General features: G+C 44.9%; 1 protein-coding gene across 1 annotated transcript in view; it reads right to left on the reverse strand.

Moving 5' to 3' along the window:
- Positions 1-1,173: 1,173 nt before the first annotated feature.
- The window catches only part of LOC121547809 (prolactin receptor), a 43,276-nt gene continuing 18,891 nt past the window's right edge, over positions 1,174-25,558 (reverse strand). Inside the window, exons 2-9 of the mRNA XM_041859234.2 lie at positions 22,503-22,615; positions 14,178-14,319; positions 12,312-12,481; positions 9,745-9,923; positions 5,760-5,913; positions 5,532-5,619; positions 5,216-5,285; positions 1,174-4,586 (exon numbers count right to left, since the gene is read on the reverse strand). Coding sequence (XP_041715168.2) covers positions 3,885-4,586; positions 5,216-5,285; positions 5,532-5,619; positions 5,760-5,913; positions 9,745-9,923; positions 12,312-12,481; positions 14,178-14,319; positions 22,503-22,615 — 1,618 coding nt within the window. The 3' untranslated portion in view covers positions 1,174-3,884. The remainder of the gene's footprint in view (positions 4,587-5,215; positions 5,286-5,531; positions 5,620-5,759; positions 5,914-9,744; positions 9,924-12,311; positions 12,482-14,177; positions 14,320-22,502; positions 22,616-25,558) is intronic.

A 25,558-nucleotide genomic window follows, 5' to 3' on the forward strand; every position in this document is an offset into this window, starting at 1 on the left:
CAAAGTTCTTGATATTTTCTGGACTGACTGACCTTCATCTCTTAAAGTAAGGATGGACTGTCGTTTCGCTTTGCTTATTTGAGCTGTTCTTGCCATAATATGGACTTGGTCTTTTACCAAATAGGGCTATCTTCTGTATACCCCCTCCTAACTTGTCACAACTGATTGGCTCAAACGCATTAAGAAGGAAAGAAATTCCACAAATTAACTTTTAAGAAGGCACACCTGTTAATTGAAATGCATTCCAGGTGACTACCTCGTGAAGCTGGTTGAGAGAATGCCAAGTGTGTGCAAAGCTGTCATCAAGGCAAAGGGTGGCTATTTGAAGAATCTCAAATATAAAATATATTTTTTGGTTACTACATGATTCCATGTGTTATTTCATAGTTTTGATGTCTTCACTATTATTCTACAATGTCCAAACTTTTGACTGGTACTGTATATGTGTGTGTATGATTGTCATTCTATCTAGGCGGTCTGCAGTCTGTGTTATCTCCAGCTGACAATGTGTCTGGGTCTATTTATATATATATAGAGAATGCAGGCTAGTCACTGGGTCAGGCTCTCACACTTACCTAAGGACACACACAGAGACACACAGAGACACACACAGACACACACACAGAAACACACAGACACAGACACACTCACACACACAGAGACACACACACACAGACACACACACAGAAACACACACACAGACACGCACACACACACAGACACACACACAGACACACACACACACAGAAACACACACATACACACACACAGACACAAACACACACACACAGACAGAGACACACACACACAGACAGAGACACACACACACAGACAGAGACACACACACACAGACAGAGACACACACACACAAACAGAGACACACACACACACACAGAGAAACAAACAAACACACACATACTTACGCACATACAGTTTTCTGTCGACAGGTTGACATTTCACTGACATTTTCATTGGATAATGACGTGGAATCGCATCCGCCCTTTAAATATTGGAATCCCAGCTGTGATAGATGATGGTTATTTTTGCTTTCAATACACTCACTGAAGTGCAACGCTGGCTCCTATGGAATTCATGCCAGAGTTGATCAGAGGTAGTGGTGTTTCCGTGTGTGAGAGTGTTCAGCAGAATAGACAAGGCTGAAATTGAGACGTACAGGTCAGCAGTAGGCTTTATTCACTACATGGGAAAGACATTGCTTCCAAAACAAACAACATAACTGACCCCACCCCACAAAATCCAATGTACAGAACAGAAACAATCTGGCCTGACTGCTTCTACATGTCCTATATAGCCTTTACAAATAACGCTGTTGTCTGTGTTATTGTGTGTGTGTGTGTGTGTGTGTGTGTGTGTGTGTGTGCGTGTGTGTGTCTATCTCGTTAGAAAAAATATATAATTTCAGTCTACAAGTGTGTGTGAGCACTTGTAAGGACAGGAGAGTTCCACACAGTCAAGTCAAGGCACAAACTGGAAGCAGCACAGCAGAGTCAAACAGTGAACAGAACAGTATGACAACACAGAGAAAAGCACTGCACAGGACTACTGACTGAGAAACCACCTGACTTCATAGAGAGAGAGAGAGAGGGAGCGAGACAAACCAAGCGAGAGAGAGAGACATTAAAAACATCAAGTCATTTTAAAGCTTAAAAATTGACCAACACGTAAAACAGACAGACAGACTGCCCAAGATCCATCCATAGGGCCAGTGTAACAGACTGCCCAAGGTCCATCCATAGGGCCAGTGTAACAGACTGCCCAAGGTCCATCCATAGGGCCAGTGTAACAGACTGACCAAGGTCCATCCATAGGGCCAGTGTAACAGACTGCCCAAGGTCCATCCATAGGGCCAGTGTAACAGACTGACCAAGGTCCATCCATAGGGCCAGTGTAACAGACTGCCCTAGGTCCATCCATAGGGCCAGTGAAATAGGAACACAGTGTTTTAGTACAAAGGATTTAAGCTACTCGTTGCATCATATCTTACTGTGTGTGTTTTCATCGTTATCCTGTGTGACGGCTTTTTACCAAGACAATTCCCAAACATTTTTGTTAAATGGCTAATAAACTGCTTCCGATATTATTAAACTGTACCCCGACATTCCAAATGCTCTGAGACTGGTTTATTTCACAGTTGATGCATATTATTTGTTTCTCCATGTTTCTTTCACAAAACAATGCATATATTTACTGTACAAACCCTCTATAGATATTAGACTGCCATCCACATACCTTCAAGGTCATCTTCCTAGCAACTGGGAGCGTCTTACTTTTGTCATTAAAAAAGCCTACATTTTCTAAATAGCATCCATGGCCTCCTATTCACCAGGAAAGCTTGTTCAAGAAGATATGATGAAGAAATCACTGTGGAATAACACATCTACTCAAGATAGTGGGTGTGGTGAAAACGTCTTGTTCCTATACACAACAGTAGAAGTTTTAACCATTGTTTGTCCTTCTTGTAATATCGGTCACCTTCAGAAGATGTGTTTTCTCCCTAGTCGTCTGGTTGCCTCATTTTCTATGTAAAAATCGATACAATGATCACAGTGTTCTTTTCTTTAGCCTCCCCTCTTCTCCCCTGAGAAAGCTGCATGTGTTATGTTCTGGTAAAATAAGTGCTTTCAAATCCAGCATGTAGTTAATAGTAGCTAATGTAGCAGTGCATAGTGAGGGCTGTTTTACAGACTGAAAATGATAGATGTTACCAAAAATCACTTGTTTTGAATACAGTGCAATCTGTAGTTTCATTTCTGACAAAAAAATAAAAGAAAGAAAAAAAGTTTTGAGTGTTTGTGTGTTTGTGTATTTTTGTTCCGTCACATGGGACTAAAAGTATATTGCACCTTTGCTGGGTTGACTTCCTACTGTATGCTTGGTTGAGTTCCTGAGTGTGAAGCATGCAGTTAAATCTGTGATTTTAGTTCATGGATTTAACCCAGACAGTTCATTTTATAAGTGTACTTTACTGTTATTATTATTATTATTACTATTATTATCATCACATTGCCTCATTATATTTCACATCATTAGTGTATTTTATATATTAAAGTATTTTCTCTGTAATTCATTCATTCTAATAATTACAATAATTTATCTCTAAAATTCATTTATATTTGAAGAAGTGCATTACATTTTGTTTACTGCTCTCTTGGTCTGGGTGTTCAGATCTTTGGTGTGCTCCACTGTTCTCTAAATGCATGCTAACTTCTGCCTGGGCCTCAGAACGGTACAACTGGTATTCTTGCATTCGTTTAACAGTTAAATGAGTTCACAGAGCCCTAAAACATGATTGTTAAAAAATCTAAGCATCTTTCACAGAGTGGTTGGTCATTCATTATACATCCAACAAAAAGAGAGTTCGCAGTCGTTATTTTCTAACAAGATTGGACAGAGGAACAGGTGAGTATAATAACCTTTCAGTGACTCAATCCACACAACAACAGTTCTATGGAGAATCTATTGTTATTGTTCAAGACACTTTGCAAGTTGCCGTTTTATATCTTGTCAGATTTTCTGCGTTAAAAGGAATCCATCTTGTATCCCAACCTTGGCTCCGCACTGAAAGAAAACGGTCAAATGCTGCATCTCTGATTCCCCGCAGAGAGACTGTTGTCAGAATGTTGTCCCTGCCATATCAGCAGTGAACAGAAGTAGCAGCAGTGTCACTGGGGGGGTAGAGACACAGAGGAGTCATGTCCCAGGCCGGTGCACTCACAAGAACACTTCATTATGTTAGTATATTAAGTAGGTCTATTCAGAGGTCCATCCATGAGTTAACATCCTCATTTGAGCCTAGAGTAATTCCTGTTGCTGTGTGTGTTTGTGTGTGAGTGTGTGTTAGTGTGTGTGTGTGTGTTAACTGGTCACACCCTGTTGCCCTGTGTGCCAGTGGTTCCAGGCAGTAAAGGCACAGCCACTTCACTCTGCTCCACACTCTCTGTCTCCACCTCTGTCTCCCCCAGCGCTCTCCCATTGGCTACTGCCTCCATCTTCTTAGCCAGGTAGTCAGCTAACTGGCTGGTCTTCTCCTCTAGCTCCTCCTCCAGCTGTACGTAGGGGCTGTGTTTCCGGTGGTTGGGCAGGCAGGGCACCAGCTGCACCTGTCCGTTGACACCCAGCACGTTCACGCACGTGTAGAAGTCCTGGGTGGAGGATGGGGGTGGGGCCTGCTGGTCCGGAGGCGGGACGGGGGTGGGGTCCACCATCATGCTGTAGTCGGTGCCCGGGAAGTCCAGAAGCTCCGGCTGGGCGGGGTTTGCTGTTGGCCATGCCCACGCGGTCGGGAAGGCTTCCACTGGAGCCTGGCAGTAAGGGGCGGGGACTGGGTTGTAAGAGGTGGGGACTGGGGTGTAAGGGGCGTGGCTGGAGGGGGTCTGGACCAGTAGTTGGCTGTGGATGGCCATACCGTAATCCTCCGTCCGGACTGCTAGGACCCCCGGGGGAGCCTGGAGAGACTGGTTGTTGTCCATGCTGACAGAGTCCCAGACCTCCTCCTCGCTGTAGCTTGGGGGCTTATAGCCATGGAAGGAGATGAAATGATGGTTGATCTCATCAAAGCCCCCTTTCTGAGAGAGAAGGAGGGAGGAGAAAAAGAGATAGGAAGGGGAGGGGATAGAGAAGATAGGAAGGGGAGGGGATAGAGAAGATAGGAAGGGGAGGGGTTAGAGAAGATAGGAAGGGGAGGGGATAGAGAAGATAGGAAGGGGAGGGGTTAGAGAAGATAGGAAGGGGAGGGGATAGAGAAGATAGGAAGGGGAGGGGATAGAGAAGATAGGAAGGGGACGGATTAGAGAAAATAGGAAGGGGAGGGGTTAGAGAAGATAGGAAGGGGAGGGCTTAGAGAAGATAGGAAGGGGAGGGGTTAGAGAAGATAGGAAGGGGAGGGGTTAGAGAACATAGGAAGGGGAGGGGTTAGAGAAGATAGGAAGGGGAGGGGTTAGAGAAGATAGGAAGGGGAGGGGATAGAGAAGATAGGAAGGGGAGGGGTTAGAGAAGATAGGAAGGGGAGGGGATAGAGAAGAACAGAAAAACAAATGACTCAGTGAACCTTGAGTGAACGATTACTTATAAGTCACCATGCTGGTGTGTGTGTGAATGTGTGTGTGCATATGTGTGTGTGTGAATGTGCGTGTGCATCTGTGTGTGTGTGTGTGTGTGTGTGTGTGTGTGTGTGCATATGTGTGTGTGTTCTTACCTTCAGAAGCAGGGGATTGATGCCTTTGATGCGTGGTTTGGGAATTGGAGGCAGAAGGAATGCTTTTATCCTATAGCGAAAGACAGGGATCAGAGAGAACCATCAATACACTTTCTACCTTTAGATCTATTGATATTACAGCATATCTAGCATGTCATATAGAAGGGTTTCTATATCAATACAAGATCACTCCTGCACACGTTTATCTCTACACCAGTCCTTTATGTGATAAATCAAACGTTGTATCTTATGTGTATTTGATGTTTACATAGTTGTTTATGTGTGTGTGTGTGTGTGTGTGTGTGTCCTTCTCTACCTCTTGCCCTGTAGCATAATTCCAAACCCGATGACTAGCAACACCATGACCCCAACACCGGACACCAACAGCAGAGCCAGCAGCTTATCTGTAGGGACAAAGACAGCACACACCTAGATCACTCCATATGCCAACACTAATATGGGTCATATTAATACCACAGATTAGGAGTTGACTGTGGGTAGGTGCAGACAGTAACTGAATCATCAGACAGTTAAGAGTTCCTACCGGGGGTAGATTTAGCTGGGACGCAGAGTAGGACAGGGGTGCTCCACTTGCTCCAGAGGCCGTTGTTGCGGGAACGGCATCTCACCCTGACAATGTACTCTCCTACCGGCAGATCCAGCAGCTCCAGCCGAGGCTCTCTCAGCAAGCCCTTCACCTGCAGACACACAGGGGGCGATAGAGTGCTGTCGGTGGAAGTTACAGTACACATACAGTTGAAGTCAGAAGTTTATATTTTATTTTATTTATTTTACGTCATTTAGCAGACGCTCTTATCCAGAGCGACTTACATTATTTATTTTTTCATACCCCCTGTGGGAATAGAACCCACAACCCTGGCGTTGCAAACGCCATGCTCTATCAACTGAGCTACATCCCTGCCGGCCATTCCCTCCCCTACCCTGGACGACGCTGGGCCAATTGCGCGCCGCCCAATGGGTCTCCCGGTCACGGCCGGCTGCGACAGAGCCTGGATTCGAACCAGGATCTCTAGTGGCACAGCTAGCACTGCGATGCAGTGCCTTAGACCACTGCGCCACTCAGGAGCCAAATACATTTAAACTCAGTTTTTCACAATTCCTGACATTTAATCCTCGTAAAGATTCCCTGTCTTAGGTCAGTTAGGATCACCATTTGATTTTAAGAATGTGAAATGTCAGAAGAATAGTAGAGAGCATGATTTATTTCAGCTTTTATTTCTTTCATCACATTCCAAGTGGGTCAGAAGTTTACATACACTCAATTAGTATTTGGTAGTATTGCCTTTAAATTGTTTAACTTGGGTCAAACGTTTCAGGTAGCCTTCCACAAGCTTCCCACAATAAGTTGGGTGAATTTTGGCCCATTCCTCCTGACAGAGCTGGTGTAACTGAGTCAGGTTTGTAGGCCTCCTTGCTCACACACATTTTTTCAGTTCTGCCCACAAATTTTCTATAGGGTTGAGGTCAGTGCTTTGTGATGGCCACTCCAATACCTTGACTTTGTTGTCCTTAAGCCATTTTGCAACAACTTTGGAAGTATGCTTGGGGTCACTGTCCATTTGGAAGACCCATTTGCGACCAAGCTTTAACTTCCTGACTGATGTCTTGAGATGTTGCTTCAATATATCCACATAATTTTCCTTCCTCATGATGCCATCTATTTTGTGAAGTGCACCAGTCCCTCCTGCAGCAAAGCACCCCCACAGCATGATGCTGCCACCCCTGTGCTTCACGGTTGGGATGGTGTTCTTCGGCCTGCAAGCCATCCCCTTTTTCCTCCAAACATAACGATGGTCATTATGGCCAAACAGTTCTATTTTTGTTTCATCAGACCAGAGGACATTTCTCCAAAAAGTACGATCTTTGTCCCCATGTGTAATTGCAAACCATAGTCTGGCTTTTTTATTGCGGTTTTGGAGCAGTGGCTTCTTCCTTGCTGAGCGGCCTTTCAGGTTATGTCGATATAGGACTTGTTTAACTGTGGTTATAGATACTTTTGTACCTGTTTCCTCCAGCATCTTCACAAGGTCCTTTGCTGTTGTTCTGGGATTGATTTGCACTTTTCGCACCAAAGTACGTTCATCTCTAGGAGACAGAACGCGTCTCCTTCCTTAGCGGTATGACGGCTGCGTGGTCCCATGGTGTTTATACTTGCATACTATTGTTTGTACAGATGAACGTGGTACCTTCAGGCGTTTGGAAATTGCTCCTAAGGATGAAGCAGACTTGTGGAGGTCTACAATTTTTTTTCTGAGGTCTTGGCTGATTTCTTTTGATTTTCCCAGGATGTCAAGCAAAGAGGCACTGAGTTTGAAGGTAGGCCTTGAAATACATCCACAGTTACACCTCCAATTGACTCAAATGATGTCAATTAGCCTATCAGAAGCTTCTAAAGCCATGACATCATTTTCTGGAATTTTCCAAGCTGTTTAAAGGCACAGTCAACTTAGTGTATGTAAACTTCTGACACACTGGAATTGTGGTACAGTGAATTATACGTGAAATAATCTGTCTGTAAACAATTGTTGGAAAAATTACTTGTGTCATGCGCAAAGTAGATGTCCTAACCGACTTGCCAAAACTATAGTTTGTTAACAAGACATTTGTGGAGTGGTTGAAAAACGAGTTTTAATGTCTCCAACCTAAGTGTATGTAAACTTCCGACTTCAACTGCACATCATTTAGCAGACGCTCTTATCCAGAGCGACTTACAGTAGTGAGTGCATTTTCATACTTTTTTTATACTGGTCCCTCAGGGGAATCAAACCCCACAATCCTGGCGTTGTAAGCGCCATGCTCTACCAAATGAGCTACACATGATAGAGGTGACAGAAGGTGATAGAGTAGTATGATACTGGTTAAAGTGACAGTTAAAAAAATATGATACAGTTTAAATAATACGATACAATTTAAATAATACGATACAGTTTAAATAATACCATACAGTTGAAATAATACCATACAGTTGAAATAATACCATACAGTTGAAATAATACCATACAGTTGAAATAATACGATACAGTTGAAATAATACGATACCGTTTAAATAATACGATCCCGTTTAAATAATATGATACAGTTTAAATAATACCATACAGTTTAAATAATACCATACAGTTTAAATAATACCATACTGTTTAAATAATACAATACAGTTTAAATAATATGATACAGTTTAAATAATATGATACAGTTTAAATAATACCATACAGTTGAAATAATACCATACAGTTGAAATAATACCATACAGTTGAAATAATACGATACAGTTGAAATAATACGATACAGTTGAAATAATACGATACAGTTGAAATAATACGATACCTTTTAAATAATACGATACCGTTTAAATAATACGATACAGTTTAAATAATATGATACAGTTTAAATAATATGATACAGTTTAAATAATATGATACAGTTTAAATAATACCATACAGTTTAAATAATACCATACTGTTTAAATAATACGATACAGTTTAAATAATATGATACAGTTTAAATAATATGATACAGTTTAAATAATATGATACAGTTTAAATAATACCATACTGTTTAAATAATACCATACTGTTTAAATAATACGATACAGTTTAAATAATATGATACAGTTTAAATAATATGATACAGTTTAAATAATATGATACAGTTTAAATAATATCCTTGGGTGTTCAGCCAGACTAAACCATGGAGCCATGGAGGAGTGCTGCTGCTTTTCTGTTTGTTTCTGTTCTTTCTCTTCTCTCATCTGACAAAGAGGCAGGATCATCGGTCGTAACGTGGCTAACAGACAAACTCCCAGTTGAACTGTGAAATACGCACGTCTTCCTCTTAAAGAATCAATCATGGGCATGACATGCTTCACACGTCACATGCTTAACACCCTCAAACACACCATGGTGTTGATAAACACTGCACATACACCTCTCTCTCTCTCTCTCTCTCTCTGTTTCCCTCTCTCTGTCTCTCTCTTTGGTCTCTCTCTCTCGCTCTCTGTCTCTATCTTTGGTCTCTCTCTCTGTCTCTCTCTCTGGTCTCTCTGTCTGTCTTTCTCTCTGGTCTCTCTGTCTTTCTCTCTGGTCTCTATGTCTTTCTCTCTGGTCTCTCTGTCTTTCTCTCTGGTCTCTCTGTCTTTCTCTCTGGTCTCTCTGTCTTTCTCTCTGGTCTCTCTGTCTTTCTCTCTGGTCTCTCTGTCTTTCTCTCTGGTCTCTCTGTCTTTCTCTCTGGTATCTCTGTCTTTCTCTCTGGTATCTCTGTCTTTCTCTCTGGTCTCTATGTCTTTCTCTCTGGTCTCTCTGTCTTTCTCTCTGGTCTCTCTGTCTTTCTCTCTGGTCTCTGTCTTTATCTCTGGTATCTCTGGTCTCTCTCTCTCTCTCTCTCTCTCTTTGGTCTCTCTCTTTGGTCTCTCTCTCTCTCTTTGGTCTCTCTCTCTCTCTCTCTCTCTCTCTCTCTCTCTCTCTCTCTCTCTCTCTCTCTCTCTCTCTCTCTCTCTCTCTCTCTCTCTCTACCTTCCAGTTGTTGGGCTCGGCGATGCGTCGGTACTGCAGCTCGAAGACCAGGGTGATCCAACCGTACTGGATGTGGGAGGGGTTTGGGTAAACCCAGGACACCATGGCGGTGCGGCCCGCTTCCTCCTCCGTCTCGTTCATCAGGGTGTAGGTCACGTTAACTGGAGCCTCTGTCTCCACTGCAGACAGACAGAGAGACAGATAGACAGACAGGAGAGAGAGTGTAAGGACATGGACAGAGAGGGAAGAAAGCGTCTTGAGGTGAAGCCGAGAAAACTGCATGGCAGCTTGGCGTGGGCTTTTTATGGTCGTATGCTTCACAGGGAGCGAAGAAGAGGAAGAAAGTCAATAGAGAAACAATGGGAGGGAAGGACGGTGAAAGGAAAAGCCTGGCAGTCAGGGGGAGGGGAGAATACACAATGAACAGCAAACAGGATGTGGAGGGACAATACAGGAGAAGCAAACATGCTGAGGTAATCGTACCTGAAGGGGTTATCAATTATAATGGAAATGGGGAAAGGCCACTTGGAAGGGCTTTCAGAGTAAGAAGGGGATGCTGAATAGGTTCTGAATGACATATCTCTAATGTTACCTTGAGAAAAGCCAAGAGCCTGGTGAGGAACGCTTTTATTTTAATAATAATAATAATAATAATAATATGCCATTTAGCAGACGCTTTTATCCAAAGCGACATACAGTCATGCTGGCATACATTTTTGCGGGCATACATTTTCCTCTGTGCATATGGAAGCACAATCGTCTCCCACACACATTTGGACATGAGTGGTGACTGTTTGCAATGCACATACAGTATTGAACGTTCACATGCACGTGTACACGAACACACAAATCAGGGTGCTCTTTCCATCGGCTTTGAGAGTGCACTCACTAATGGAGAAGTAAGGGGGACAGAGCCATCAGCCATCACTCTGATGGGATCAGATGTGCCCTGCTGGGAGGGGACGAACTCCCATTGGACTGGGTTGAAATGAGGAAGAGCTGACATCACACAAACAGGGAGCGGAGGCGGGGCCAACACCAGACACACAGGAAGAGACATCACAAATATCAGACACAACAGTGGGTGAACACTAAAGTCATAGGTTGCGTCCGAAATGGCACCCTATTCCATATATAGTGTACTGAAATGGCACCCTATTCCATATATAGTGTACTGAAATGGCACCCTATTCCATATATAGTGTACTGAAATGGCACCCTATTCCATATATAGTGTACTGAAATGGCACCCTATTCCATATACTATAGTGTATTTAAATAGCACCCTATTCCATATATAGTGTATTGAAATAGTACCCTATTCCCCATAGGTTCTGGTCAAAAGTAGCGCACTATCTAGGGCAGGTGTAGGCAACTAGATTTAGCTGCGGGACGACTTTTGTCAGAGCGAATGGTCTGGGGGCTGGAAAATACTTATTATAATTTGTACACTGCAAATTGACTACAACTAAGCCCAAAAAGAGATTGTATTTGAAAATAACAATAATTTCATACCTTGATTACATTGAGACACCATCACATATGTGCCTTTTTTTTATTTGTGGGAATACTTGGGAACTCATTTTTAGCTGAATTCCTGCTGATTTTACAGTTTTCTTTTACAAAAAAGGTTTTTTGGGGGGGCAAGAGAAATCATTAGTGAGACGGTTTTTGATCTAGGGAGCAGGATGCCGTTCCAGACTGAGTGGAGCCCTCTGGTGGTCTATATCAGGGGTTCCCAAACATTTTCACTCGGGGCCCCCTTTCCAGCATTGGGGAACATCCCACGCCCCCTGTGTGTGCGCGCCATGTCTATTTCTGTGGGCACAAGCACTGTTCATGACACAAACTGTTCACACCCCTCTTATTGGTGGAGAGAACTCTGCAGGTTTAAAGCTTATTTCCTGCAATTCTACACATTTTGTCATGGGGTGCAAAGAACATTTTGCAGTTTTAAAGCACATTTTCTTGCAATTCTATACATTTTGCCATGTCTAATGTGTATTCATGTGATATTTGAGTGACTAAAAACGTACAACAATATCTATTGGCTACAAAACCTAAATAAAAAGACCCATCTATATCACCCTGTATCTATATCAGCCACGTCCAGACAGTGGTCTATATCACCCTGTACCTATATCAGCTACGTCCAGACAGTGGTCTATATCACCCTGTACCTATATCAGCCACGTCCAGACAGTGGTCTATATCACCCTGTACCTATATCAGCCACGTCCAGACAGTGGTCTATATCACCCTGTACCTATATCAGCCACGTCCAGACAGTGGTCTATATCACCCTGTACCTATATAAGCCACGTCCAGACAGTGGTCTATATCACCCTGTACCTATATCAGCCACGTCCAGACAGTGGTCTATATCACCATGTACCTATATCAGCCACGTCCAGACAGTGGTCTATATCACCCTGTACCTATATCAGCCACATCCAGACAGTGGTCTATATCACCCTGTACCTATATCAGCCACGTTCAGACAGTGGTCTATATCACCCTGTACCTATATCAGCAACGTCCAGACAGTGGTCTATATCACCCTGTACCTATATCAGCCACGTCCAGACAGTGGTCCTTGGAGCTGAACACTCCATGGGAAGTCCTGGCCATCACGTTCATGCAGTATATGGTCCAGATGGACGTGTGGCTGCTGTCAAAGTGACAACTGTTGGGTCCGCCCGTTACATAGTCCGGACACTCACGCCTCAGCCCCTTCCTTTGACAAACAAGAAAGGAATGATATGGTCATTTCAATTCAATTCAACTCAACTCATTTCTTTCAATGAAGACGGTCTCTTAGGGTGCATGGTTACTACAGGATGTGACAACCAAAATACCTGTATTTATTGGGGGAAAATGCCTTGAAATTAATAATTAATCTTAGAGTATTTCTAATGAATGCAGGATTTTATCCTCTACCATTCCTGCAACAAGGAGAGTATAAGGTGTGTACTGTGAATATTTACAGTATATAGTACATGGTGTGTATATATACAGTGCCTTTGGAAAGTATTCAGACCCCTTGACTTTTTCCACATTTTGTTACGTTACAGCCTTATTCTAAAATTGATTAAACCAACAAAATAACTCAGCAATCATCCTTGAGATGTTTCTACAACTTGATTGGAGTCCACCTGTGGTAAATTCAATTGATTGGACATGATTTGGAAAGGCACACACCTGTCTATATAAGGTCCCACAGTTGCCAGTGTTGTCTGTGGAGCTTTGAGACAGAATTGTGTCGAGGCACAGATCTGGGGAAGGGTACCAAAACATTTCTGCAGCAATGAAGGTCCCCAATAACACATTGGCCTCCATCATTCTTAAATGGAAGAAGTTTGGAACCACCAAGACCTTTCCTAGAGCTGGCCGCCCAGCCAAACTGAGAAATCGGGTGAGAAGGGCGCTGGTCTGGGAGGTGACCAAGAACCCAATGGTCACTCTGACAGAGCTCCAGAGTTCCTCTGTGGAAATGGGAGAACCTTCCAGAAGGTCAACCATCTCTGCAGCACTCCACCAATCAGTCCTTTATGGTAGTGGCCAGACGGAAGCCACTCCTCAGTAAAAGGCACATGACAGCCTGCATGGAGTTTGTCAAAAGGCACCTAAAGGACTCTCAGACCATGAGAAACAAGATTCTCTGGTCTGATGAAAGCAAGATTGAACTCTTTGGCCTGAATCCCAAGCATCACATCCGGAGGAAACCTGGCACTACTCCTAAGGTGAAGCATGGTGGTGACAGCATCATGCTGTGGGGATGTTTTTCAGCGGCAGGGACTGAGAGTCTAGTCAGGATCGAGGGAAAGATGAACGGAGCAAAGTACAGAGAGGTCCTTGATGAAAACCTGCTCCAGAGCGCTCAGGACCTCAGACTGGGGCGAAGGTTCACCTTCCAACAAGACAACAACCCTAAACACACAGCCAAGACAACACAGGAGTGGCTTTGGGACAAGTCTCTCAATGTCCTTGAGTGGCCCAGCCAGATCCCGGACTTGAACCAGATCGAACATCTCTGGAGAACCTGAAAATAGCTGTGCAGCGACGCTCCCCATCCAACCTGACAGAGCTTGAGAGGATCTGCAGAGAAGAACGGGAGAAACTCCCCAAATACAGGTGTGCCAAGCTTGTAGTGTCATACCCAAGAAGACTCGGGGGTGTAATTGCTGCCAAAGGTGCTTCATCAAAGTACTCCGTAAAGGTTCTAAATACTTATGTAAATGTAATATTTCATTTTTTTTGCAAAAATGTATAAAAACCAGTTTTTGCTTTGTCATTATGGGGTATTGTGTGTAGATTCATGAGGGAAAAAACTATTTAATCAATTTCAGAAAAAGGCTGTAATGTAACAAAATATGGAAAAAGTCAAGGGGTCTGAATTCTTTCCGAATGCACTGTACAGTAATAGTACGTACTCTATGGAGTAGGTGAGGCTGTAGGTGACGTTGTCGTCACTCTCGGAGCTGTTGTCAAGGGGATGCCACCAGCAGGTGAAGACCTCCATGTTGGGCGAGCGGCAGTAGTAGATGTGGGGCCTGGTCATCACGGCAACAGCACCTGGGGGATAAAATGAGAGGTTAATGACTCCAACCGTCTCTATTGACATCTGCATTTCACTGTCGTTTTGTTTCTAACAGACTGATATATTTTTTTATGCACTTTTTTCATAAATACACGTGGGATCAACAATTTATAAACGTGAAGAAATACATGCCAAAATTATTCAGCTATCAAAATAATCCATTTTATAATATGTCAGCATCTTAACATTTCATTGGGCCTCTCAGGTGCCTTGGTTGTCAGGGCAACTCAAATCCAGGTTTAAGACATTTGGGCTAATGCTAAAAACGGTTAATCCGTTAACCATTATACAAACTCACAAAGGGTGAGGTGAGTTTGCCTGGATGGGGATGCCAGAACAACCCCATGGGATTCAAACTAAGCAAGTTTGAACACACGTGTTTTGTGAAGTTATTTTATTCTTATGTCATTGAACTTGAACAGAGATCTCATATGTTTGAAAAACGAACAGTTGTAAAGCAAAGTGCACACACTGAAGGGGGGTGTCTAGTTGCACCAAAAACAAGTTGAGGCTAATATACAGGTTGGTCTTATGACTGTTGTTGAGAGCAGCAGCCGGCAGGAAATTGAACTGGATCCCAAATCAAACAGCAGGACCTCGTGAGAAGGATTACATCCCCAACAGTGACACTCAGGCTGACTGGAACAAACAGTTACTGTTTCAATCCCTTTATTTCCTTGCAGAAGCACGTTATGTAAGTTACAGTGACGTGGACACTTATGAGATAAAACTTGTATAGACAGTACGTTTTGGTTTTATGATTAACCCATGATGTGTTTTATTAGGCTATTAACCAATGACAAGTTTTATGAGGATATTGAACATGACCGTCTTGAATAATGCGGTTCAGCTGACAGTTAATGTTCTACTTATTTCCTATGTCAGGAAATACAGTGTTTTTGAGGCAATACGGTAGTGACAGACTGACTGTGTCACACACACACACACTCACACTCCCTGCTGTGGAGGTGCATCCAGGTAACATATGTTGAGAGACTTATAATGAGGTGAGGTCACTAGAGAGATCAGGCATGGCCTTGACCTATCCATTGTCTAATGACTAACTGAGATTACTGGTCCATTGAGAACTACTACTACATACTGTACTTCTTAATGGACCAGTAATCTCAGTCAGTCAGCAAATTAAACAAAAGCAAAGAACCTTGTGCCTCCGTCATGCAAGTTCATTGCCAAAGGATTTCTTCAGAATCACAAATCCTACTAGGAAAAGCAGGACCACTCTGGAAACTGGCCTTATAGACTACATGTGATAGGCCTGTATAACAGTACAGACACTGTTCTATACTTTAGATAGATATAACATTGGCTGTGAACTTGGAACTGTCTACTTAATGTGTTTCATATTCATAGGTGCTTGGCCGTGTTTGAGGCCCACATACAGTACATTCGGGAAGTATTCAGACCCCTTCCCTCTTTCCACATTTTGTTACGTTACAGCCTTATTCTAAAATTGATTAAATAAATAAAAATCCTCATCAATCTACACACAATACCCCACAATGACAAAGCAAAACATTTGTAGAAATAACTTATTTACATAAGTATGAGTTTGAGGCACGTAATGAATTATTTGTGACAACAACAAACAAGATGAAAACAGAGTCTATATACCAAGTCAACATACATACTGGTATGTCAACCAGAGGGCCTATATACCAAGTCAACATACATACTGGTATGTCACCCAGAGGGCCTATATACCAAGTCAACATACATACTGGTATGTCACCCAGAGGGCCTATATACCAAGTCAACATACATACTGGTATGTCAACCAGAGGGCCTTTATACCAAGTCAACATACATACTGGTATGTCAACCAGAGGGCCTATATACCAAGTCAACATACATACTGGTATGTCAACCAGAGGGCCTATATACCAAGTCAACATACATACTGGTATGTCAACCAGAGGAGGCTGGTGGGAGGAGCGATAGGAGGACGGGCTCATTGATGACGTGGATGTCGGGTTGGGTTAAATGTGGAAGACACATGTCAGTTGAATGCATTCAGTTGTACAACTGACTAGGTATCCCCCTTTACCTTTCCTTTCATTGTAATGGCTGGAATGGAATAGAATGGAACGGATTCAAACGTGGCTTCCATATGTTCGGTGTGTTTGACTCCATTCCATTAATTCCATTCCATTCGTCCTCTTATAGCTCCTCCCACCATGCTCCTCTGATGTCAACATACAGTAGCGCTATATGCCAGTGTTTGTGGGTGGGGTCTCATTGTCTGAGCGAGATTAGCTATCTGTATGTGACATGTGTGTGCATGTGTGTGTGTGTTTTCATGTGTGTGTGCATACGTGTGTGTGCATATGTGTGTCCATGTGGGTGTGTGTGTGTGCAACTAGCACTGTTACTGTAGTGAATAGCCATTACCCACTGGCTAATCCCAACTGCAGATATCAGTAAACAGGAAGTAGAGGAAACTATATTTAGAAAACGGACAACAATGCCTCTGAAGACGTTCCTCCTCTCTGCGTTCTATCTTCTACAGTTCATGTGATCTGGGTTTTCTTCCTTCCTTGCCTCCAGGGCAACGCAGTAATCACCTTACTGTGGCATGTATTTCCTGTTCCAGTCTCAACCATACCCTGTCAATTAATCAATCACAATGTATTTACAAAGCCATTTTTACATCAGCAGATGCTATACAGAAACCCAGCCTAAAACCCCAAACAGCAAGAAATGCAGATGTAGAAGCACGGTGTCTGGGTTGGTTCAATACCATGGTGTTCCCTCCAGCACTAACCTACCCTACACACACTCCTACGTCAACTCAGCTGTCAGCTTACCTCCTCTACATATTAGACTATGAACAACCAGCGGAGAGCTTACCTCCTCTACATATTAGACTATGAACGACCAGCTGAGAGCTTACCTCCTCTACATATTAGACTATGAACGACCAGCTGAGACCTTACCTCCTCTACATATTTGTCACGCTCTGGTTCCGGGACGTTGTGAATGAACCAGGGTGTGTTTGTTTTGTTGGGTATTTGTTGTGGGGTTGGTTGTAAGGGTGTATTCGGTTGGTTGTGTGTTAATTGTGGTGTCGTGTGACTCCCAATCGGAGGTAACGAGTGTCAGCTGTCGGCTCGTTATCTCTGATTGGGAGCCATATTTATTCTGTCTGTGTTCTCATGTGGGTTGTGGGTTTTTGTTCCAAGTTTAGTCTTTGTTACTATTGGACTTCACTTTCGTCTTTTGTTTTGTATTGACGTGCTTTTCTAATTAAAAGTCATCATGTTCACTCGCAACGCTGCGCCTTGGTCCGCTTTATTTAGACGATCGTGACAGAAAAACCCACCACAAGAGGACCAAGCAGCGTAACAAGCGACAACAGGACCTGCCTACACAGGATTTATGGACGCCTCCAAAGGATTCATGGACATGGGAGGAGATACGGGCTGGAAAGGGTCCTTGGGCACAACCGGAGGAATATCACCGCCCTCGTGAAGAGCTGGAGGCAGCTAAAGCAGAGAGGAGGTGGTATGAGGAGGCAGCACGGAGGCGAGGCTGGAAGCCCGAGAGTACTACCCAAAAATTTCTTGGGGGGCTAAAAGGGAGTGTGGCGAAGTCAGGTAGGAGACCTGCGCCTACTCCCTGGACTGACCGTGGAGAGCGAGAGTACGGGCAGACACCGTGTTACGCAGTAGAGCGCATGGTGTCTCCTGTACGCAGGCATAGCCCGGTAAGGTACATTCCAGCTCCACGTATCGGCCGGGCTAGGTTGAGCATTGAGCCGGAGGTCATGAAGCCGGTCCTACGCATCAAGCCACCAGTGCGTCTCCTCGGGCCGGCTTACATGGCACCTGCCTTACGCATGGTGTCCCCGGTTCGCCCACATAGCCCGGTGCGGGTTATTCCTCCTTCCCGTACTGGTCGGGCGACGGGGAGTATACAACCAGGTAAGGTTGGGCAGGCTCAGTGCTCAAGGGAGCCAGTACGCCTGCACGGTCCGGTATTTCCGGCGCCACCTCCCCGCTCCAGCCCAGTACCACCAGTGCCTACACCACGCACCAAGCCTCCTGTGTGTCCCCAGAGTCCTGTGCGTCCTGTTGCTGCTTCCCGCACTAGCCCTGCGATGCGTGTCCTCAGGCCGGTACCTCCAGTTCCGGCACCACGCATCAGGCCTACGGTGCGTCCCCAGGGCCAAGCATGCCCTGTTGCTGCTTCCCGCACTAGCCCTGAGATGCGTGTCCTCAGCCCGGTACCTCCTGTTCCGGCACCACGCACCAGGCCTACGATGCGCCTCAGACGGCCAGAGTCTGCCGTCTGCCCAACGGGGGCCTGAACTGTCCGTCTGCCCAACGCCGTCTGAACTGCCCGTCTGCCCAACGGGCGCCTGAACTGCCCGTCTGCCCAACGCCGTCTGAACTGTCCGTCTGCCAAGCGCCGCAGGAACTGCCCGTCTGTACCGAGCCTGCAAAGCCGCCCGTCTGCCATGAGCCTTCAGAGCCGTCCGCCAGACCGGAGCCGCTAGAGCTCTCCGCCAGACAGGAGCAGCCAGAGCCTTCCGCCAGACAGGATCAGCCAGAGCCTTCCGCCAGACAGGAGCAGCCAGAGCCTTCCGCCAGACAGGATCAGCCAGAGCCTTCCGCCAGACAGGATCAGCCAGAGCCTTCCGCCAGACAGGATCAGCCAGAGCCTTCCGCCAGACAGGATCAGCCAGAGCCTTCCGCCAGACAGGATCAGCCAGAGCCTTCTGCCAGACAGGATCAGCCAGAGCCTTCCGCCAGCCAGGATCCGCCAGAGCCGTCCAGCCAGGATCCGCCTGAGCCAGCCAGCCAGGATCTGCCCCTCAGTCCGGTGCTGCCCCTTAGTCAGGTACTGTCCCTTAGCCCGGTGCTGCCCCTTAGTCCGGTGCTGCCCCTTAGTCAGGTGCTGCCCCGTAGCCCGGTGCTGCCCCCTTAGTCCGGTGCTGCCACTTAGTCCGGTGCTGCCCCTTAGTCAGGTGCTGTCCCTTAGTCCGGTGCTGCCTATTAAGCAGTTTGTGACTGTGGTGGGGTGGGGATCACGACCGGGGCCAGAGCCGCCACCGTGGACAGACGCCCACCCAGACCCTCCCCTAGTCTTTATGTTGGTGCGTCCGGGGTTCGCACCTTTAGGGGGGGTACTGTCACGCTCTGGTTCCGGGACGTTGTGAATGAACCAGGGTGTGTTTGTTTTGTTGGGTATTTGTTGTGGGGTTGGTTGTAAGGGTGTATTCGGTTGGTTGTGTGTTAATTGTGGTGTCGTGTGACTCCCAATCGGAGGTAACGAGTGTCAGCTGTCGGCTCGTTATCTCTGATTGGGAGCCATATTTATTCTGTCTGTGTTCTCATGTGGGTTGTGGGTTTTTGTTCCAAGTTTAGTCTTTGTTACTATTGGACTTCACTTTCGTCTTTTGTTTTGTATTGACGTGCTTTTCTAATTAAAAGTCATCATGTTCACTCGCAACGCTGCGCCTTGGTCCGCTTATTTAGACGATCGTGACAATATTAGACTATGAACAACCAGCTGAGAGCTTACCTCCTCTACATTTTAGACTATGAACGACCAGCTGAGAGCTTACCTCCGCTACATATTAGACTATGAACGACCAGCTGAGAGCTTACCTCCTCTACATATAAGACTATGAACGACCAGCTGAGAGCTTACCTCCTCTACATATAAGACTATGAACGACCAGCTGAGAGCTTACCTCCGCTACATATTAGACTATGAACGACCAGCTGAGAGCTTACCTCCTCTACATATAAGACTATGAACGACCAGCTGAGAGCTTACCTCCTCTACATATAAGACTATGAACGACCAGCTGAGAGCTTACCTCCGCTACATATTAGACTATGAACGACCAGCTTACTGTACCTCCACTGTATTAGTGCTATGACTGTGGTCATAGAGGGGCTGTGCTGTGAGAGCTTACCTCCACTGCATTACCACTATTAGCTGCAGTAGCCACAACACTAATTAGAGACGGTCAGTGCTTAATTAGTTAGGATACAGAACACCTTCGACCAATTAGACGGGTCCAGTCAGAGTAAGGTCATTAGTCATGTGACCTGTCCACCAGATAAGCATCACTGACTTCAGTAGTAGTGTTGCAACATATACCATAGGCAACCCATCATAATACTTACTGTAACTACGCCATATACATCATTTATACATACATACATTACATTTATACATACATACATACATTACATTTATACATACATACATACATACATACATACATACATACATACATATATAAAGTAAGTCTTAAGATTGGTTTCTTGACTACATAATTATTGTATTCAAAGTGCATCAACAACACTAGCATTTTTAGCACAGCTGAATTTAATATCAATTCAGCTAACAACGTCTTACTAAATGAAGCACACTGAAAATGTCGTTCATTTTTTCTTTTTCTATATTTGTTCCCCCCTGCCCCCTGTCCTTGATCAAGCTTCTGTTTTGTCAAAAGGGAATGTATTGTACTGTACTGTATTGTACTGGTCACATTGTTCACGATGAGTCTCCCACTGTGATTTCTGAAGAGCTGCAGGGTACACAGACCAGATAGTGTAAGACGTAATAGACTAGACAGCCATCATGTCCTCCTCTCCACCATCTTCCCCCTAAACGAGTTTGAATGCAGACACATTATCTGACGGTGATACACTCATGTAAGGGGAAGATGGTGGAGAGAAGAGAGGAGGACATGATGGCTGTCTCTTCTACTACGTCCGACACTGTTTGGTCCACGTACCCTGCAGCTCTTCAGAAATCACAGCGGGAGACTTATGCCACATGCCACACCGTTACCTTAGCTCAACAACTGCTGCCTTACCTTAACAACTAGCAGGCTAAGCAGTTGACTTAAGCAGGAACAAACTGGTACCTCAGCAGCTCAGCTAAGCATATGATTATTCAGTAGCTTCCGTAAACCGATATCAAGGTTTAACCAGACCAGCTGTCTTCCTCCCTCTGCAGAGGCAGTGTAGCTGTGTCTGTGGAGGCAGGCAGGCAGGTAGGCCTGATATATAATTCACAACTCATGTTCTGGTTTATTCACTGAACAAGCAGCGCAGAGCGGGGTATCGCACAAATGACAAGCTGACAACCAGGGTCCGCTATGACAGGATAGCTGGCTGCCCCACATCTGTTCCTCAGACTGGAGGGGGAACGAGACAACAGAATTAGGAGCACAGCTTGCTTTTGTTTCAGCGAAATGTTTTCCACAGAAAGGACCAAAATGCTGCTTAATAAACCCAAGTGACTGAATAAGAACATCTCTTCAGTCCTGGTCGACAAGGGTGTGGACTGTGGAGGCAGTTTTACAGCCTAGAATAAACACAATGTATTATAAATTGAACTAGTTATCTAATTATTGATTTAACTAATCAGCAAGCCCTTGATTAGTTTAATCAGGTGTGTTGGTGATGCACTAACTAAAACCTGGCAACACCAGGACTGAAGAATACTGCTCGGCACCACAAGAACAAACAACTGCATCGGAAGTCCCTGGACCGTGTCTAAAGAGAGAGCCGTCAGCAAGGCGCTTGGTCTTAAGCATGGCAGTGGCTGATTCAATGAGGCACACTGGGCTCTCTGTGTCGACTTCTGAGAATTGAGACATCTTTCTCTTGAACTGAATGCAGCTCAACAAACAACAAACTGGTACTGTACAGACTGAACCCATGGAACGACAGGAATTACCTCCTTTGTCCAAACGAAGTGGAACGGGAGGCTGGACAGAACAACATAGCAAAAAAAAATTTAAGAGAAAGAAGCTTTGCAGTTCGACCAGTTCTCTGTATTGAGCAATAGATCATTCTAATAACTTTATTTACCTGACACTACCTGTCGCCATAACAGCAGAAACAGAATCCAATATCAATTGGACTGCAATGTTGCGACTACTGCACACAGAGACACACAGTGACACAGATACACCCACAGAGATACACAGAGAAAACACAAAGACACCCACAGAGACACCCACAGAGACCCACAGACAGCCACGGAGACACACAGAGACACAAAGAGACACCCACAGAGACACACAGAGACACCCACAGAGACACACAGCGACAGAGACAGTCTATCTAGTGGACTGTGAGGTCAGTCTGTAGTGGGCCGTGTGACTCACCGTCTCTGTGGTCGTTGTCAGGCTGTAGAAGGTTCTGGGTCAGGGCGCTGCATGCCACCCCGGGCAGGACAAGGACCAGCAGCCACAGCATCACACAGCTGTTCTCCAACGATCTGCCAACACACACACACACACACACACACACACACACACACACACACACACACACACACACACACACACACACACACACACACACACAGAAACACACACAGGCTACAGTTACACATCTGACTGTAGGCCTTCAGAGGGACCTGGGTGTGTGTGTGTGTGTGTGTGTGTGGGGCAGGTGGGAAGGGGGGCATTATAATGTGGGACAACATCCTCTGCAGTCATGGGACAGATCACAGGACACCCCCACCCTCCCTTTACCTCCCCCAATGTGGCAGAATCACAACCATGCATCACGCCACAACAGTCAGAGGCCCCAGAAGGCGATATTTCCCCCGTCACATTTACTAACCTCAGAGTCACCATGACCTAAACAACAAGCCCATTTCTGGGATTTCGCCTCACATCACCATGACACGTCAAAATGTGTATAATTATGCGTAGTCCAAGCCAGTGACTTAATGAGCTTTTCTTTTTAGCGCATTCATGTGAGTCTTATCATTTGGTTTCTCAGGTTTTACATCTCAAAAGGCGGGTGGATGAATGCCTGCTGTTTAAAACGTAGAAGAATGTTCCGTTTAGTCTCCCAATTGCTGATCTGTTAGATTAAGCATTCTTTACACTGGACTACAGCAAAGACCTCTGAATGTCTCAATGGCTCTGTCCCAAATGGCACCCTAATTCTCTTTTTAGTGCACTACATTTGACCCATATAGTGCACTATAGTTGGAATAGTTTACCATTTGGGACACATTCAATGTATGATGGAACATTTTATGTTGGAGCTTTTGTATTTATACATTTCTGTGTTCATGCAAGTGACTGACTGAGCGAATCCTCACTATCAGTATCTGCAATTTGGCAGTATGCCCAGACCCTTGTTTTGAGAAAGAAAGATATCTCAGTTTCAAGGTTAGAGAAGAAGCCTCGTGAGGTATTGGTCTGTCACATGCATGACCCAGTATTGGTCGGTCACATGAATGAAGCAAACGTTAATGATGAATTAATTATGAATAAGCTAAATCATGCAAATATGACTGGTCTGCAGTATATAAGAGAACTAACGGGACTGCCCCTTTAGAGCTCCTGACAAACGTTCACTATGGTGCATCACGTTTGTTGGAACCTCTCCAGCGCGCTGATAATAAACAATGATTCATTTAAGATTGACTTTGAGTGTCCCTGTGTAATAATTTCCACGCCAAATGTCTAAAATGTCTATCAACACTGCACCTCTTTATGATTACAAGACTTGCTAATGTGGCATATTCTACAGTAAACAATGTTTTGTTAGTAGGCTACCAGCTGAAGGCAATGACATATGATATCCAACAACAAAGATGCTATAAAAAGCAATAAAGAGATTTAGGTTGAAGGGGAAAGAAAAGCTCCATGCAGACAGACAAGCGAACAAACAGACCCACAGACAGCTCTTAGGGATCAACGCTGTCAGCCAACACAGACAGCCAAAAGGTGTAGAGGTTTAGATAGATCGTTGAAGAACAACAATACTGTGTATTTATATATTCATCAACATCTGGGATCGTCCCCTGATTCAAATCCCCCTGGGAACAGATGGACCTGTGTGTGGGTCAGCGTGTGTGTCTGTGCGTTCTTGTGCCTGTGTATAATTCCCTGGGTCAAGTCTGACAAGCCCAAGCCAGGGCCTCTCATCTCAAGACTATTCATGATGGCAGACTGGGAGTTAAATAGAGCTAGAGAGTAGTAGCTTATTCTACTAATCAGGACTAGTGTACATTTACTCAGTTACAGAAGCCCCTTGGAAAATACACCAGAGGCTAAGCTCACTCAGTCATGTAGGACCGCCCAGTCTGCACAGTCACAAAGACATCATTGTCCAATGTTAGCGCTGAGGGGCTAGTTATTCAATTTGGCTGTCTGGTTATCAGCGGTAAGCAACGAAAAACAAGGTAAACACAAGCCAAGTGTAAATGCATTTTTAATATTACTCAAAGGTGCTGGTTCTAATTTCCTGGCTGTTTTCTGAGGTGTTTTCAGTGTTCCTAGTTTACTGTTTCAGTTGGTGGTGGACTGTTGGGGATTGTTTGAGGCTGTTTAGAGGGTCATCTTGTGACACAGCAGTCAGAACATGGTGGCACGTGTTCCGACAAAGCCCAGTAAAGTATGAGCATTTGAGCCCTAGATTTCAAGTCTTTTAGAACTATACTCTAAAGACAAATACTGCACCAAAAGAGCTTAACAGCTTAAAAACGACATCAACAAAAATAAGAGATTTGCTCCAAACAACTCCCACCGGTCCCCATGTCATTGGACTACACTGACATTGGGGATAATCGGCTTTTTGATCTGTGGCTGAAGTTTGGATTAAAGGAAGGAGCTTATTACAGCCTCCCCTGGCTGCTCTACAGCAGAAGAACAGAAGGACGGTCCTTCCAAACCAAGTCACCTACCTCTCCTTCACTAACCCAGCCCTCACCCTCTCTCCCAGGGCTACACCCAGGGTTCCAAAAGGGTTCTTTAGCTGTCCCCATAGGATAACCCTTTTTGGTTCCAAATAGAACCCTTTTTGGTTTCAGGTAGAACTCTTTTGGGTTCTATGTAGAACCCTCTGTGTAACGGGTTCTAAATGGAACTCAAAAGGGTTCTACCTGGAACCAAAAAGTGTTCTTCAAAGGGTTCTCCTATGGAGACAGCCGAATAACCATTTTAGGTTACAGTTAGCACCTTTATTTCTAAGAGTGTAGGTGTAACCAGTGTGAAATGGCTAGCTAGTTAGCGGTGCGCACTAGTAGCGTTTCAATCGCTGACGTCACTCGCTCTGAGACCTTGAAGTAGTTGTTTCCCTTGCTCTGCAAGAGCCGCGGCTTTTGTGGAGCGACGGGTAACGGTGCTTCGAGGGTGACTGTTGTCGTTGTGTGCAGAGGGTCCCTGGTTCAAGCCCAGGTAGGGGCGAGGAGAGGGAC

This window comes from Coregonus clupeaformis, chromosome 31 (assembly GCF_020615455.1).
Source record: "Coregonus clupeaformis isolate EN_2021a chromosome 31, ASM2061545v1, whole genome shotgun sequence".
NCBI lineage: Eukaryota > Metazoa > Chordata > Actinopteri > Salmoniformes > Salmonidae > Coregonus > Coregonus clupeaformis.